An 18,213-nucleotide genomic window follows, 5' to 3' on the forward strand; every position below is an offset into this window, starting at 1 on the left:
GAACTCCAGGCTCTGAGAAACATTGGGGGCTTTACAGACAGGGGGATGAAGCCTCATAACTATGCACTGGTCACTGGCCCCTGTCCCCACCCTTGCCGGGGAGGGAGCCAGAGACTGACTTTACAGAAAGGTGGGCTTCTTCTGGGAAGGCGGCCTCCCATGGTCCTGCAGAAGCAGCACCTCTGCTGTCTTGGGACCAGGGGCGCTAGAGTGAAGTCCTCCCCTCAGCGACAGGTGAGTGCTGCCCTTGACTGGATGCTTGGCACTTCAGCACTGCCTCTGCCTTCCCTTCAAGTGCCTTCTCTTTCATTTTTACCTACCACAGAAGATCCTCAGATGAACTTAGCCTCTCCATGCCTCACATTCCTCAACTATAAATGGGTTTGTGATAGAGGCTGAGTCAGGGCAAGTGATGTGTCAACAGTGCTTGGCCCATAGGAAGTGATCCCTGCACATTTGTGAGCACCATCTAGCTATGTCCCTTAAAGTGGGTCACTTTCCTTTCGGAGTCCCACTTTCTTCATCTGAAATTAAAGGAGTTTGGGGGCCTGAATGACCTCCCAGTCACCTGCCAGCTTTGTTATTCTAGGATTCTATATGTCTGAGGTAGGGAGGGCAGGGATTGTTGTGCTATAATAATAGGCGAGGGGGGTTGGGGCTCCCCAAAAGATGAACTAACCTGCCGGGGATCACACGACCAGTTACTGGCCAAGATGAGGTTAGGATCCGGAGTGCCAAACCGCTAGTTTCAGGCAACTGGGCTGGCTAGGTTGCAGCCTGCCGATTCCTGAGCACCCAGGGAAGATCAGAAAGCATTTTGTTTGCATAATGACAGAAGTACGAGATGGAGGTTATGGCAGCCTCTGGGACCAAGGGAAGTTTGTGCAGACCCACATAACCCAGGGGTGGACTTCCTGACCGGTCAAGGTTCCCATTTCTTGCCATATGCCCATTTCTTCTCCCAGAGCTCCTCCCTGGATTCCCTCCGGAGGGTGGCCTGAAGCATCCTCACTGTTTGCTGGGACCCCAACAAAGCCTTCCTCACAAGCAGGTGTTTTGCACCCACTCACCCCTTCAGGGAGGCCTGAGCAGGTGATGAGGCAGAGGCCCAGAAAGGGCCAAGGAGAGACTTTGCCAAGCTACCGAGCAAGCCCTGGACAGAAGAAGATTCAGGACTGGAACTCAGGTTTCTGGGCCCCTATCCTTGTGTAGAAAGGAACCCAAGGGCCAGGCGGGTCTCCTAGAGCAAGAGCCTGGCTTTGAAATCCTAGCCCAGGTGCTTCCCAAGCTAATGCTGCTACAGGGGAGAATCCTGAGAGTCTGCTCCATCCCTGGGGAGGCCCTGTGTGCTGTCTGGGACACTGGAAGTTTCCAGTGGCCAAGGCACACTCAGGGTGGGGAAGCAGATCCCTAGCGAGAGTATGGCAGTTAACCCCAGCTGAGGACAGAGCAGGGCTTGAGGCTTGACTGACCAATTAAGGGCTCTGTGAATTTGAGCAAGCAACTTGACCTCCCTGAGCTGGTTTCCTCATCTATAAATTGGGATTATGATGGCTGCCCTGTCTGCTTGTCAGAGTTAAAGTGAGGCTTAGCAGAGATAACATTAGCTCCCACTAGTAAGCTTGTACCATGGGCTAGGCACTGTGACCAACACTTCACTGCATCATCTCATTCGGACTTGACCACGGCGCTGAAAAGTTAGGCAGAGTATCCTGCCCGATTTGGAAACAGGACTCAATGAGATCAAGTCAGTGCCTCTAAGTTCTCACAGATAAGTGAACAGCAGTGCTGGGATTTGAACCCTGATCTGACCCAGGCTTCCCCTACCACTGAAAACCCTTTGTTAGAATGATTATTATCAGATTAGCATGGTACAGAGGCCAGCTCATAATCAGTTTATTAAATTCCCTTAATTCTAGACCTTGCTATAGAATCTAAGTCTTCTCCTCAGGCCCCAGGCAAGGGCCCAAGGGCTGAGTTGACACAGGGCTTGGTAAATTGTGACCTGCCGCCTGTTTTTATAAATAAAGTTTTGCTGAAACACAGCCATTCATTTACATTTTGCCTATGGCTGCTTTTGCAACAGCTGACTGGGGTAGTTGAGACAGAGACGGAATGGCCCGGCAAGGTCAAAAATACTATCTGGCCCTTGTTTTGAAACATTCAAGGAAATGTTCTAGATGGGGTGCTGGCCTTTGGCTGAAGTCCAAGGCGGCAATGAGGGAAGCCCCTTGCTGGGCTCCTTCTGTGAGCACTGGCCAGTTACACCGGGAAAACAGACTTTTCAACGGAGCCCTGGAGATGGGGTTCCTGGGTGGCTCAGTTGGTTGAACGTCTGACTCTTGATTTCGGTTCAGATCATGATCTCACAGTGTCATGGGTTTGAGCCCCATGTCAGGCTGGGTGCTGATGGCACAGAGCCTGCTTGGGATTCTCTCTCTCCCTCTCTCTCTGCCCCTCCCCCACTCTCACTGTCTCTGTCTCTCTCAAAAATAAAATAAATAACTTGAAAAAAGAAAAAAAGGAGCCGTGGAGAGGTCTTCCATTTGAGGGTTCCAGAGACATGCTGGCTGAGTCTGCAGCCCCTTCTTAGGGCTGGGAGCAGAAGACAGAAAGTCATCTCTGCCATTCACTTTGGCAGTTAGCTGGCCTAAGCTCACTCTGGTCAGAAAGAAACTTTGGATTGAGAAATTTCAGTTGAATAACCTTTAGGCCTGAAAAATAAAATTATATAAGCACTTCAGAATGGCTGCTTGCGCCAGGCCCGGTAGTTCTCTCCGCAGTGGAGAAGCCCAGCCCCAGCTGGAGCTTGTGGGAGAGTCTGAAATGTTAGGCTTCAGAAGACTGTGGCTCATTTTACTGCACAACTAGGGTCCTCAAAAGCCATGGGTGGTCTGGGTCTGTCTGCCTCCCTAATCTCTGTCATTGCAGAAGCTGCCTAATTTCCAGGTGGATTTGTTGTTTTTCAAGTTCTCTGTCCCCCACCCCCACCCTTCAACCTCTCAGTCTAGGACTTCTGATCCAGAAACATTTAAGTGAACCCCTTTTTCTTTTTTCCTCTGCATTTTCTAAAAACAACCCCCTACTCTGATTCTACTGTGATTATTTGGTCAAGATATCATCAAAGAGGGCAACACATAGGTCTTGTCTTCTTTTGGTTTGATGTCTAATTATCCTCCCAGAAGGCTATCAGCTCACCTTCCCCTCATTCTCTGCCCCCTAGGATGCCAGATTTGCAGTCACCCACTAGCATCCAGTTGACTACATATGCCCAGAGGACCCAGGTGCTTGCTCCCCTTCCTGACCCCACCTCCACTGCCCACCATCCTCCTGCCAACTTAACCCAATGCAATTGGGCCTCTGGAGCCAGTGTTAGGAGGACAGTCTCCATTAGCCTTTCTCAGCTCCCTCCAGCCCACACCATGCCATCTATTTCTATTGCACTTACTGAGAATGCCAAACACACTTTGTACTTAAGTCTTCCCTCTAATTAGGGGCACTTACTTCTATAGTCCCATAGGAAGAATTTGCATTTTAGAATCCAAAGTCCAGATTCTAGATTCACTTATTGGCTTCACCTCTCTGAGCCCATTTTTTCATTTCTCATTTGTAAAATGGGGATTGTGGACTATGTCACCCAGTTGTTAAGAGGGTAAAATGAGCTATTTTTAAAAAGAGCTCTGAAAGCTGTTAAAGGGCTATACACTTACGGGTCACTATTAAGTTATCTTGCCCTGCCACCACCCCCTTCTCCTTGGCTTCTTGTAAAATTAGAGCTTTGGGGGTGATTAGGGAGCCAACAGACCAATCAGCATAAAGCCAGCCCACCTAAAACCTCTTTGCCTAAAACCAGTTACTCTGATGACCAGTTTGCCTAAAAGTCAAAGTAGTAATTTTGAAAGAAGGCATTTTGTACCAATTTTCCTAAGAGGCACTTCCAACATAATGTCGTTATTTTAAAAGCACTATGTCACAATCTGCAGCATTTTGTCAATGACGAGATTGTTTTGCATGCTTGTGTGTGGCTTTTTTCTATTTTATCTCCTACTGAGCAGTTTTATGGCTTTTTAGCAAGTTTGTCTGCAGACCTTTTTTTAAAATTATGTATTTCTAGCACTTGACAGATTTATCAAATCTGCAGAAAAGCCCATAAGATTTATCAAATGGACCTTTTTTTTATCACTCCTGTCTCCCTTTCACTGGGTTTTACTCTGTATTGTGTATGCCTGTGTGAACCTAATGAGTTGATTAACCAAATTAGCATGTACCCGAGCCCCTTTCTGTTCTGCAAGGCATTGGCATTTTGACAACAAGCGTGAAGAAGTGAGACAGATGGGGCAGAACTGTATTGAACTCCTTGCAGTTTATTTTTCAGGCATTCTCATTCATCAAGCAGCTCTATTTTGTGAAACGTAAAATGATACATACAAAGTCATTACCAAATGTACTTATTGCAGGAAACATAACAATTTTCAAGAAAGGCAAACTGGCTAAAAAGTCCCGAAAGTGTTCAAAAGTAGATAAAATTAGAAGACACCCACCAAGGATATAAGACACATTTTAGCAGAAATCCCACCTTTAACCAGAATCTCCTTAAATAAACTGCTTTTTAAAAATCTTTAAATGACACTGAAGAAAAAAAGAAAAGGACATCCAAACAGACGCCAAAACATTTAAAAGTGGACTGTTATGTGAACCAGTCATTAAGCAAAGAGAGTCCTTTTGTGAATTTGTGGCAAATTGGTTCAAGGCCATTTGACCTGGAATCAATTAGGGATGCAGGCACTTACCTCCGTGCAAGTGTGATAAGTGGGCATGGGGACAACCATGGACCTCAGGGGACAGGAATGCCCCTCCTGAATATGACCTCCAAGAGCAAAGGTGAATTGTCAGCTTTTTAACTCTTTATTATAAAGACATATTTACACAGAACAATCTTTACAAACACAGTGAACATAATTATGGGAAGGGGACAATTTCTTAATGAAAAGGGCCTTAATATTTTTGTATAAATTAGTATAAGAATCATACACAACCATTTTAAATAAGACAGTCCCCCAGCCCCCCACTGCCCTCTTCCACCCTGTGTCTCTGGACCTTCCCCAGCTTTCCCCCTTTCTCCATGGGGCTGGGCAGCTGATGAAGCAGGAGACACAGAGAGGGGGAAGGGAAAGAAGGCCCAATCCCTGGTGGGGGCATCAGTGGCAGAAGAGGCTTTCTGGACACTGGCCAGCCCCCACTCCCAGCCTGAGGGGTGTAGGGGGAAGCAGGTGCCCAGACTGGCTCCTCAGGGTGGGCCTTGAAGCAGCAGCAGCAGTAGCATTAGCAGCAGCGGAGGTAAGGGGGAGAGGCAGTTAGGCAATATTGGGATTACTATGGGATTCGGGGGGCCCTGACTCCCCCTGTCCCCACACATACATAGGTGGCCATCAGGCTCTTGTCTCCCCTGGGAGGCCTCTGAGAAGGAAGCCTACTCGGACCTATACTTCCTCCCATCTTTCCTTCCTTCCTTCCTTCCTTCCTTCCTTCCTTCTCTCCTTCCTTCCCTCCCTTCCTTCTTCTCCCCCTTGCCCCTCCCCTAAGGAAAGGCCCCTGGGAAAGAAGGTCCAGTCAACATGAAGGGAAGGCTACTGAGTCCAGTTCCTGAAGGCTACCTTCTGGCTTCTGAAAACCAGTGTTGGGGTTGGAACAGTAGCCTCAGTACCTGAGCTGCCCCTATAAGAATACCTGGGGTCTGGAAGTGCTGCAGGAATGGGGGCAGCTGGCAAGTTATGGAACTTTACAGCCCCAGTTGGGAAATGGACTGGCAGGGGCAGGCCAGGGAGGCGGGAGCAGCTCATTCCCCACACCACCACGGGGCAGTTCATAGCTGGCTTGCTTCTCCCTTCCCTGCCACCCCCAGCCCCAACCTTGGGAAAGGCACTTAATGTGTTCTGAAAAGATATCATTAAGAGGGAAGAGGACGTCATCAAATGGGGGCGGGAGACCTGGGTCTTCATTCTGGCTCTGCAGTGACCCTGAATAGGTCACTATCCCTCTCCAGGTCCATTTTTACAGGAGTTTGCATTAGAAGGCGGAGCTAAGTGATCATCAAGGTTCCTTTTGGCGCTGGTATTGTGATTCTTGGCAAAAAAACCCTCCTGCTTGGCTTTTGCTCCTGGGAGGGTACAGAGCCATCTCCTGAGTGAGAGCTTAAACTAGCTGGCAAGGGAGGGAAGGAGTTGGGGGTGGGGTGGGGGGCAGTGTTAGGAGACACAGAAAAGTGAGAGAGGTAACAAAGTACTTCATGGCCCCTCTCCTTTGCCTCTTCCTTAAGCCAAACATGGGATGAAGGAAAGGCCACAGCAGCTATCCCTCCTCTTCTCCAATGCCTCCCGTCTCCCCTTCACCAGAGAACCAACCCCCATTCCAATGCCCCTCCCCAGGCACCTGTCTGCATCCTGATGCCCCAGCCCCTCTAACCAGAGGCTCCTTGCCTGGTGAAGGGTCCACCTGACTGGAAAGCCTGGGATCTGCTGAAGCCCACTGAAGAAGGGAGTGTTTCCCCCCAGCCCGCAGAGCACGCCCGAGGAAGAATGGGCTGGGTGAAACTTGGGCTGTTAGATGGGAGGAGGTGGGGACTAGAGGAAGGGGGGTGGGGTAGGAGAAGGCTGGCCTTCCAGTGCTGGGTCTCCAAAATCAGTCTAGGGAAGAGCCAGGAAGAGGGGTTGAATGGATCCATTGGAGAGAAAGGGAATCATCCCAACTAGGGGCAGGATCACGCCATTTGGGGAAGCCGGTGGGTGAGAAGAGCTGGGACCATCAGCAGCGAGGACAGGTGCAAGATGAAAGGCGAATGGATGTGAGGGCTCCAGAGAAGCAGACCAATCTATGGACTGGTGAGAGTTGCAGGGGGTGGGTACTCAGGGACCCGTTCAGTCCTAAAGAGACAAAAATGACCAGAGAGAAGTCACTGACATGTCCTAGGTCAAAAGAACAATCTGGGAAAGGAAAGGAGACAGGCTTCACTCCCCTCTCCCCACAACCCTGAGCCTAAAGCCCCAGGTCTCTGAGTTGGTGCCACCTTGTCCAGGCTACAGGGGTGACACCGCAGGCCAGGTCTCAGGGACAGTCTTAGGCTTTGCTTTCTCTGCTATTGCCTTGGATTTTTCTCTTTCCCAAGGCTCTGGGCAACTCTCTTCCTGTTCTTTGCCTACTGCCCCCAAGGCTCTCTGCTTCCCTCCCCCTGTCTAGTGAACATCCACCCTGCACACCTATAAGCATACCCTGGGGCACCCTTCTCCAGCTCATCAAGGCCCTCCAGGACTTCTAGAACTCTCCAACTGGGCCAGCCTGCTCAAACCCAGGCAGCAGGGTGGAGGGGAGCTGGCACCCTATTCCTAGAGAGTCGGGAGATTGGCCTGAGGTGTAAGGCCTCTCTGGGCCTTGGTCTCCATGTCTGTAAAAGGAAGGTCTAAGATGGGTATTCTGTAAGCCCCTGTATTATGTGTGGGGCTGGAACTTCTTGGGACAGGTGTCTGCCAGTGATAAGCAGCAGGGCCACCAGGCTTCCAGGCTGTCCCTCCCTGCTCCTTCCACTGCCCACTGACCAGAGGCTCAAGTACCTGCTTCAGAAAGGCATGGGGCCCTTGTGGGAGAGGCGCGGCCGCTGGCGGCGGAATTTCCTCCGACCTCCCTGCCATGGCCCTGGTCCGTTCCTCGACCCTCTGGGCTGCACCAGGTGGCGGACATTGCCTTCCTCCAGCCCATTCCCATCAGAAGGCTGCAGCAGGGGCCCTGCAGGAAGAAGAAAGCCCGTTAGCCAGGAAGGCTGATGCAAATGGACAGGGGGCCATGGGCTCATGGTAGAGGGCAATCTCTTCACGAGATAGTACTCATCAAAGCTTTTCTTTGTTTTTATCTTCTATCTTGGTGAACAATTTGCAATTTTTACACTGCCCTGGCTGCTACTCACATCTTGCGATTTATGGAGCTCACTTTATGTCCTTTGGCAGCTCTCTCATGTTTCTGGCAGGCGCAAACATATTCTTCATTTAGAACATCATGGTGGGGTACAGTTTGGGGCATATGTCTATACTTGGTTAGGGCACAGCAAGCAATAACCCCCCCTCCATTGTACCCTTGCAATGGATACACTTAAAACATTTCAAACATACAACATTTCAATGACATGACTCCCCCCAGCACCATGTACCCATCACCCAGATTCCACAGTTCTCCAGATGGAGTCACATATGCTTTAGTTATCCCCTTTCTTTGTGAAGCATTCTATAGCAAATCCAGAACATCATGTCACTGTGCTCCTACATCCTTCAATATGCAGGTGACCCACTTTTGAGTACTCAAGATCTCACACCTCACCCCTGGGCATCTCATCAGTGTTTAGGCATCTCACTTGCTCCTTGTGATCTCCCTGTGGGTATGGCTGGGTGGGGGGTTGTCTCTGGCTCTGTGTGCCTTAAGCTGGGTTCCCTTCAGATTATGACCAGATTTAGAGACCAAAATATCTTATATGAATGAATGAGTGAACCACTGAGTGAATGGTCACTTGAAGCAGCAAGTGTGTGCATCAGGAGGGGTGTGGTCTGCTGCAGCTGGTACCCCCCACCAGATGCCCCATCTCCTTTCATCCCCAGATCACACCCCTACCCTGTGTCTGATGTAAACCCCTTCCACTTAAATCCCAGTTGGCTTCTCTTCTGCTCTCTAGGGCTCTGCTCTATATCTGTCCACATCTGGCTTAGAGTAGAAGCCTCCTGATGTCAGGCCAAGCCCTGACGATAGAATCCAAGTGGTGCTGGGTGTCATTAGGCACAGTGAGGGAGAAGGCATGTGGACCGGCTCTCACGAAGGCTGCAGCGCACCCAGGGAAGGCAAGCTTGCACTCCAGAAACAAGCCTGGCCTCTGGAAGCAGGCAGAACAGGGAGATGAGAAAGTGCTGGGCAGAAGGCGGACTTGCGGGGAACTTGTGCAATGGCCAGTCCAGGGCTGGCCTGCAGAAATACAGCCTCTGAGGTCAGTGATCACTAATCCCAGTCTCTCTCCTCCCACACCACCGGGTTCGCCCTCAGCTATGTCCCTGCCCCTCAAGCCCCACTTCCATCCATCCAGGAATCCCCACAACTAGCTCACAGTTTCCATAGAACCACCCGTTGGCTGCTAGCCCCCCAGTCATACCCCTGGCGGCTCTTCCTTTCCCTCCTCCTGCCTCCAGCATCCCCATGCTCTGGTTCCTCTGTTGCCTCCTTGGCTCTCATGATTCCTCCTCCCTTTGCACACAATTTCCAGGCATTTATCCTCCTCTTGGGCCAAAAGCAGGCGAGGTTTGTCCTTTGGGCCCTCTCCACCCAGGCTCCTGGGGCCTGCTGCTCTCTCAGACACTCAAGTCCCACTGTGCACATGCACAGTCCCTAATCCTCTATCGCCTTCCCCAAGAGAGCCACAGGCCCATTAGGACCCCACTGTTTACCAGCCACACTCACTCCTGTGCCTCTGGTTGGGGTGGGTTAATGTGTCAGCTACTCCCCTAATGACAATTAAAATCCATCACCTTATGAGAATTAAAACAAATTATATTCGCACTTTGGGGCAGTGGGGCAGGAAGTCACTTCTGTCTGTCATAAAGCCATTTGCAAAAGGGCTGGGCCAGGGAAGGAGAGAGGAGGGAAGAACATTCAGGAAGCACCCCTCCAACCTCAGCTGCTTCAGCTTCTGCCCTGTGTTTTGGGGTCCCCTCAAGGCTCTTCCTGACCACTGAGGTGGGTAAGAATGAGGCTGATAAGGAGTCAGTACCAGAGAAACACTCAGGACAGGAAGGACTGTGGTGAGGGTGTGGCCAGGCACAGGGAAGGACCTGAGGGGTCTTGATAATGTGAGGCCTTGGTTCTTGAGTCCATGTCCTGGACTACTGGGGCTGGGGTGGGGGTGGGGGGACGATGGCACAGGTTATAGCCCCAGCGGTATAGCGGGCATGGAGAAGAGAGGCAAGGTGCCTAGATGGGGAGGGTGTCATCTCCAAGTATTCAGCACCCAGGACTATGCGTGTTGGGCGCAGTAAGGAAGGGGGGATTAGGGGTGAAAGGCCCTAAGTGGGGGGAGGTCAAGAACCAGGATGGGGAACAGGGATGCTGGCTCAGACTCTGGCCAGGGAGACATCTAGACTCCAAGCCTGCAGAGAAGAACTACTTTGAGCCAGACCCCAGAGAGCAGCCACTCAGAAGCCCCTGGCACATTGCATCCCATCAGGTGGGGGGGCTCACTGTCTTCTTTGTAGCAGGAAGTCTGCAGCTCCTCCCACACCCTGATCCCATCACCCACCTGTTTCCTACTTTTGATTCTGAGTCTGGCTCACCCTAAGATAAGCTGACACCTGAAACCCAGGCTTTATCCTGTCCAAAGGGACATTTGAAGGCTGCTGATTTTCATCACTGCAGAGGTCCTGCCTGTACAAAAGAATTCCCCTTTAGAAATGGCGGCCATCCTCAGTGCACTTAAATATTTTCTTCCAACCCATTTGCTACTTAAAGGGAGGCTGGGGCAACCCCCCAAAGAATCTGAAGCCTAGAGGAACTAGAGCCATTGCTCTCTGAAGCACCATCAGAACGGGGCTCCAGCATCTCTGCACTGAGAACTGCGGTCAGGGGTGAACAGGATTTGATTTTCATGTAACCTGAACTCTAACCCTGCCAGTGCACAAAGAAGTGCATATGACTTTTCAGGAACATGCCAGCCTCACCAGGAATGAGGCACCTGTTTTTCCTCTTGCCGTCCAGCCTATCTTATGATTGCTTTAAAAGTCCACACGAGTGCTCTGCTGGCGACCCACTGGCTGTGTCCTCTCCACTGCTCTGTGGTACCACAGGTACCTCCCTGATGAGGCACCCTTCCTTTGTCTGCCCAGCCCTCCACCCCAGTGCCCTGAGCTATCTTCCTGGGCCAGTTTTGCTGCCCTTGGACACATCACACTCTGGCAGCTTGGCCCTTCACTTCACTTGCATTAACCCTTCGCCGGAGAGGCCTGACTCAGGTTACAAGAGTGCTTGGCACTTAGGGCCTGGGGATGGGGTGCAGATGCCCCTTCTCTGAGAGTAGGCTATCCTCACACTATCGCCGTGACTACAGGCTTTGAGTTAGGGCTCAGGAGGAAGAGGGGGAGGAGGGAGAGGGGAGAAGGAGAAAGAGAGGTGCTCAAAGACCAAGGGACACTTGGCCCTGGCCCAGCAGTTCTCAGACTCAGAAGACAAGGTGTATCCCAGGTCAGGAGGCACTGAAGGAGTATGTGTGTGTCTGGTGAGGGGAGGGCGGGGGGACATTCCAAGTCAGGACAGAGTATATTGTGGAAGAAGCAAGGTTTTCAGGCCTGGGACTTTGACTGGAGACTTTGGCTGGGGAGAGCATGCAAGTCTGGGCCAATGGCAAGGTGGTTTTGGGTCCCTGTTTCTGATCCAGGATAGGAAGCAGGAGGAGCCAGGCCATAGGTACCCGGACCCTTGGCTGGTGGCCACCTGCCCGGAAGTGCCCCTCCTTGGCTCCAGGAGATGTCATGGAATGGAAAAGGCACTGAGAACCTTAGAAGTGTCCAGTGCTAGGCTTAAGCAAAATGTGAGGGTACTAAATTTACCCAAACAAGGGCATGAAGACAGATGGCCTAATGAAGAAGGGTGAATTAAAGCAAGAGGTGACAGGGTCTGGGCCAAAACACAGTATTACTTCCCCCTTGAAACTAGCTGTCCTGTTCCCTTTACCGGCTGGATCCTGAAAGGGTTCTAGTGGTAGTCGGTTGCCCAAGGGTCTCCCCATAGTCTCTTGGGGGAGCACCAAGTATGTAGATCAGAAAGCCCCAGCTTTCTCTGGGACACCCTCTCTGCACCCACTCTTTCTTCCCTGAAGGCACCACCTTGGACTATTTGCCAGTAGTGGTGTCATGCGGGTGTCTTGTCTTGCCAACTGCGTTGGATAGCAGGCTCCTGGAGGGCAGGTCCATGTGGTGTCCCTCATTCATACCTTTTGCTCTCTGTTTGCCTGCCTGACAGGGATTTCTGAAGAAAAGCCTGGCTCCTTCTTACCAAGGAAGAGGCTGACCCAGCACTTGGGTCCTGGAGAAGAAGACACTGGACAGCTAGCTGAAGACAGGGGGTGACAGAGCCAACCAATTGCACCTTCCTGAGAAGCCAGGCAATGCTCCCAGGGCCAGGGCAGTGCCAAAAGGCAAGAGCAGAGAAAGGAGGCAGCCTACAAAGGGAGAGAGGTAGAGCCCTGCCAGGCCCCTCAGAGGCTCCTGGGCTGCAGGCCATCCTCCTACTCTGGAGGGTCTGGAACTAAGTAGGACCCCATGCCCTTCCTCTAGGAAACCTGCTGCCCTGCCCTCTCCTTCCCTCTGCTCCCACCTTTCTGTGACTCCAGCCCTGGCACTGGCATTAGTCCACCTGGTCTTGGCCTTCCCCTTCTGTGGTGCCAGGCAGGCAGCAGTGACAGCCAGATCACAGGACTGCGGCAGCTGGAGGTGGGAGCTGACCGCCCCAGGAGACACTGACGCACAGGGGACAAGCAGCCTGGGCCGGGGCTGCCAGGGCATCTGGGGAAACCAGGTTTGGGGAGGGCAAGGGAGCACCAGCGCCAAGTATATGCCAGGTGAGGGGCGGTGTGTGGTGCGGGTGGGGGAGAAAGGACTCTCCGAATGGAGGTGTCAAGTCAGGTCCACGTTTCCTGTTTGGGTGCCTGGAGACACGGGGACTGAGGTGAAGCCTGCCTGGGGCCGAGTAAAGGCCAGAGCCAGGATATCAAAGAAGGAGTCCCCGGGGTGTCGGGGTGTCGAGGAGTCTTCGAGGAGTGCCTCTCGTGCGGCAGCAGGAGAACAGACCAGACAGGACCTTGGGGAAAGGGAAGAGAAGAGCTGCCTGGCCTGGCCCTGCCTGGCCGGCCCCGGGGAAGCCTGCCTCCGCTCCCATGCAGGCTGGAAGGAGCGGCAGCTGGGCTCCACGCCGCCGCCCCCGCCGCGCGCTCCTGCCTATGCAACAAGTGTCACGTCTGCATCTTGGCACATCATCCCCAGTGGCCCGCGCCCCAGGACCGGCGGTTGGCCCCTAACCTCCGGGGGCCGGAAAACCTTCCACTTGGGAGGCCAGCCCACCAGGCTCAGTCAGGTCGGTTCCCTCCACTGATTCCCGGGGAGCGAGACGGACGCCCCCCGCCCCACATACACCCTCCACCACGCGGGGTGCAGGCCGCGGGACCCGGGGCGCACGCCAGCGGCCCTGAGCTCTTCGGACTTCGAGGGGTCGCCGGGAGGGGCAAGGCCCCGGGCGGGTGATGCCCCCGAACCAGCCAGGCACCCCCCCTCCCTCCCCCGCGGAGGAAGCGGTCGGCCCGGCCGGCCGACGGGTCCCTGGCCCAAGGCGCCCTGTCAGTCAGCCGGTGGCCCGGCGCGGCCGGCGCGTGGCTGCTCCCGCTGGGCTCGCGCCCGGTCCCGGGAGGAGGAGAGCGCGCGAGCTGGGGGGCGGAGGGGAGGGAGCGCGTCGGCTGCGGTCCCGGAGCCCGGCGAGGGGCTCGCGGGCGAGCGGCAGGGCACGCACTCACCTCCACACGCCGCGGTCAGGGAGAGCCAGAGCAGCAGGAGCGCCTGCACGCACCGCCGCAGATTCATGCTGCTCCTCTGCCGCCGCGCGGCAGCCGGGGGCCAGGGGGCGGGGAGGCCGGGGAGGCCGGGCGGGAGGCGAGGCGAAGCGAGGCGCGAGCCGCGGATCGTGCGTGCGTGCGGGCGCTGAGCTCGCGTGGCTCCCGGGCTGCGCCGCGGGCTGGCCGGCTGCCGCGCTCGCTCGCCGCCGCCTCTCCGGCAGCTTCCCTCTCCCGCCGCCGGACAGCGCCGACACACTGGCCTCAGCGGGCGGCTTCGGGGACGGCGGCGAACTCTTTCCAAGAGGCTGGCTGCTCGGCCGCGGCTCCGACTGCCCGTAGCCCAGGCTGCCAGCGAGAACGCTCCCCGCTCACTCCAGGGGCTGCATTTTGTAGCTTGTGGCTTGGCCGCGAGCCCACTTGGTCATGTGGTCATCTGGAGGGCTGGAGGGCTGGAGGGGGGGCAGGAAGAGAGAGAGAGAGAGAGAGAGAGAGAGAGCGCAAGCCTCCCGCACCGCCCCCCTCCCAGCGCACACTGTGCGGCCTCAGCCAGGGCGCGAGAGGGAACCTCGAGGTGGCCCCACAACAAAGGCGGCACCGCTGCTCCGACAACCCACAACCGCTCCTGGACAATGCCCGCCTGGCCGGGGGCCAGAGGATTTTGGAGACCTGAAGGATTTCAAACACAGGAAGCATTTGGGGCGGTGGAGGGGCACACTTAACCCTTTCTCACCTCGCTTCCTTAACGGCTGTCCAGGAACCAGGGCGCTCCAGGGAGGACCCCCCTGCCTAGGCTGTCCCCACTTACCCCCTCCACCTCTGACCGGCTCCTTCCTGCTGCCACTCCCCAGCCAAGACACCTCCCCTCCTATACACACACACACTGGCCCTCCTTTCTCCTCTGCGTCTTCAGCTGGGTTTGTATTGGGGGTGACTGTCTAGGCTTGTGCCCAAGACTGACAGCAGCTCCTATGGTGTCCCCTCTCTTATTTCCCATCATCATGAGAGGGGACAGTTTACCCAACTCTGAACAGTCTAGCCTGGATTCATTTTGCACTTACTTGGGATTCCCCTTTGTAAGTGGGTCCTGAAGTTATTTGCCTTCCCATACTAGTCTGTCAGCTCATACAGGCTAGGAGCTCCGAAGGGAAAGGACTGCCTCTTTCATGGGGCTGGGAAGCCCCTAAGACAGGACCTTGTCTTCTCATTCTTCTGCATCTCTCCAAGGTCCCTAGTATCAGACTCTGCACATAGGTGGCACTCGACACATGGTAAAGACTAAATAGAAAGGTGTTTCCACATTTCAGCCAGCCAGACAGTTTCTTGAAGTGCAGGTGCAGATTTACACACAAAAAATACATTGGACAGTGTGCGTGCCATAAAAGATGTGAGAGACCACGACCTATTTAAAATATTTTTGAAATGTTAAAACAATCCAGTATATACACTATTTCTTGTCTGTCTCCCCCCACTCATACTGTCAACTCCACAAGAAGGGGATCTCTGCTTTGTGCACAGCTGTATCCCAGATCTAGAACACTGACTGGGACCCGGTTGGGGCTCAGTACCTAATTTTGAATATATAAATGAAGTTTTCAAAAACATCCATATTGCGTCAATCAAGGCAGTGGGAAGGGACTAAAAGAGGGTTCCTGTTAATAGTCTATGACCCTATTAGCCACAGTCCAGTAGGAAAAAGGCAGAGCCATGTGAAGCAGAGTGCCTCTCTTCATCTGTACGTATGATAGGGAAAGAGAGGATAAAATAGGTAGAGAGGGAAAGGATAGGACCTGAGGTCCCTGGGGGGGGGGGGGGACAAACACATATTTTGGAACAATGCTGGGAATGTCTGACTACGGCAAACTCCCTCGGGCTTAAGGTTCCTTTTAAGAATGTAACGGACCCCACCTGCTCCCCCTCAGGTTTCCCTCAGGAGTCTGACAAAAGACCTGACTAAAAATAAGTAGTAGACCATAAAACCTATGACCCACAAGGAACAGTATGACCATAGACCACCCCTCATACAATGGGATTAGAGCCAATCAGGAATGGACAACCCAGCACCTAGAGTTGTCCAGCCAATAAGGGTAGGGCCTGAGAAGGAACAAGGGGGAAGGGTAGGGGAGCTGACCAGAACCTTATAAAGCAAGGACCCTTGCCTATAGTCCACGGGCACTCACTTTTGAATGCCCCCCTCTCTGTAAAGAGAGGTTTCCTACTGTTCTTCCTTTCTAATCTGATATTCTAATAAACTTTTGCCTGCAGCTCATTTTGTGTCCACCTCTTCATTCTTCGAAGCAGCGAGACAACAAATTCCGGGTATTGAGGTAATAAAATCCTGCAACATAAGGCCTAGGCTGCGAGCAGTTGGCGTTAGTAACATGATTTCATTTCCGCTGGTGCTGTCCCCCTGGAAAGAGCCTCCCAATTAGGAGGACAAACACCTGGCCTTGAGTCTGCACCCTTATCTGCTGTAGGGGCTTGTTAACGTTACCTGCTTACTGGTTTTCATGAGGATGATCATCTCTATCCTCTCCTCTTCAGGGTTCTTAGGGGATTAAATGAGATAAGGTACCTGAAGGCACTGTGCAAATGAGGAACAAACCCTTGTAGGGTCATTTATAGGAAGCGTGATCCTCCAGCCCCTGATGGATCAAGCCTGTTAAACCCCAAATGAGTGCCCCCATAACTAGGTTAATAGAAGCATTTGTACATTTTTTTATTTTTGAGAGAGCACAAGTGGGGGAGGGGCAGAGAGAGGGGGACAGAGGATCCGAAGCAGGCTCTGCACTGACAGCAACAAGCCAGATGGAGGGCTTGATCTCAGACTGAGAGATCATGACCTGAGCCAAAGTTGGACACTCAACCAACTCAGCCACCCAGGCGCCCCTAGGAACACCTTTACTAGGGTGTGCATGGGCTATTTGCTGAGTGGTTTGAGCTGCACTTTCCAATACAGTGAATACTAATAATATTTAAAATAAAATGAAAAAGTCATTTCCTCTGTCACATTGGCCTCAATTCAGTTGCTTAGTAGCAACATGTGGCCCATGGCGACCATATTGGACAGCACAGAACAGAAACTTCCAGTCATTGATAAAGTTCTATCACACAGTGCTGGGTTTAAAGCACCTCATTCATTCTTCTTTGTCCTGTAATCCTTTTTCTCACTTTACCTACCTTCAAATACACAAGGGGAAAAAATACAAAAGCAAACCAATAGCATTCAAGGCAAGCAGCGCAAAGTAAATCGATCAAGGGATTTGATCGATTTTTAAATGCATTTAAAAGCAAGATTTAAAGAGTTGAACACATGGGAGAATCATGTTTTAATCTAATCTGTCTCTCCATTTAACCAAGTTCCCTCCATTTTTTCCAGTCCCAGATCCAAGATTTCATCTTCCTCCTTTCTCAGGCTACTCTTGACTACAGAGAATTTGCCCTCTTCATAACAGCTGTGGCTGTATCTTTTATTGGCAGCTACTCCTGCAATGAGTTGGGAGCACTTCTGTGTCTGCATGCTGTGCGTTGTGGGCCTGTGGAAAGGGTCCACCACCAGCATACCCATTCTGGAATTGAGGCCCATAAGGCAAGGAATGCAACATTGATTGCTCACTCTGAAACCCCCAGGGGCTCCCATAGATCTCAATATCATATTCAAATGACCAGTTTTCATATCTGTCTCCACTTACTGACTTTTAAAAAAAATTTTTTTAATGTTTTTATTTATTTTTGAGACAGAACATGAGCAGGGGAGGGGCAGAGAGAGAGGGAGACACAGAATCCGAAGCAGGCTCCAGGCTCTGAGCTGTCAGCACAGAGCCCGATGTGGGGCTTGAACCCACAGACCGTGAGATCATGACCTGAGCTGAAGTTGGATGCCTAAGTGACTGAGCCACCCAGGCGTCCCATCCACTCACCAACTTTAAGGTCGCTGGAATGATAATACTGAGGATAGTGCCTAGCACATACTCGGCACCTGGAAACTGCTTGTTGAAGAAATAACTGTTGACATAACTGTGCTGCCTTTGTTCATTTGTTGAAGAAGATGATACCATTGAGTTAATATAAGCAAATAAATGTTTTTATGTTTATTTTTGAGAGAGAGAGAGAGAGAGAGAGAGAGAGAGAGAGAGAGAGAGGTGGGGGAGGGGCAGAGAGAGAGGGACAAAAGATCCGAAGCAGGCTCTGTGCTGACAGCATAGACCCTGACGTGGGGCTCAAACTCACCAACCGCGAGATCATGACCTGAGCCCAAGTCAGATGCTTAATCGACTGAGCCACCCAGGTGCCCCAGCAAATAAATGTTTTAAAGTGCTTCTTCAGGGGCACAGAGGACGTACACGAAACCACCTCCACCCTGCAGCCCCAAGGCAACAAGCAGCTCTGAAGTGCATTGTTGCATAGGAGTATTGGGTCAGGGTAAGACTCAGTTTCCAATCAAGGTCAGGGACAATCCTGGGGGCAGGGGTAGGACTCAGTGTATTATTGAACACAGACATGAGATAGCTGACCTATGTGAAGCCATTTTGTGTCTTGTTACCCTATCACTGCTGTGCACAAGCTATTCAGCACTGCTAGTGTCCTATGTCACCATCACC

General features: G+C 52.4%; 1 protein-coding gene across 1 annotated transcript; it reads right to left on the minus strand.

Moving 5' to 3' along the window:
- Positions 1 to 4,352: 4,352 nt before the first annotated feature.
- Positions 4,353 to 14,022, minus strand: APLN (apelin). The gene is made up of 3 exons (XM_049644266.1): positions 13,577 to 14,022; positions 7,605 to 7,776; positions 4,353 to 6,920 (listed from the first exon to the last, which is right to left on the minus strand). The coding sequence occupies exons 1-2, from the start codon at positions 13,641 to 13,643 to the stop codon at positions 7,610 to 7,612; spliced, it is 234 nt and encodes a 77-aa protein (XP_049500223.1). The 5' UTR covers positions 13,644 to 14,022; the 3' UTR covers positions 4,353 to 6,920; positions 7,605 to 7,609.
- Positions 14,023 to 18,213: the final 4,191 nt, after the last annotated feature.

This window comes from Panthera uncia, chromosome X, assembly GCF_023721935.1.
Source record: "Panthera uncia isolate 11264 chromosome X, Puncia_PCG_1.0, whole genome shotgun sequence".
Taxonomy (NCBI): domain Eukaryota; kingdom Metazoa; phylum Chordata; class Mammalia; order Carnivora; family Felidae; genus Panthera; species Panthera uncia.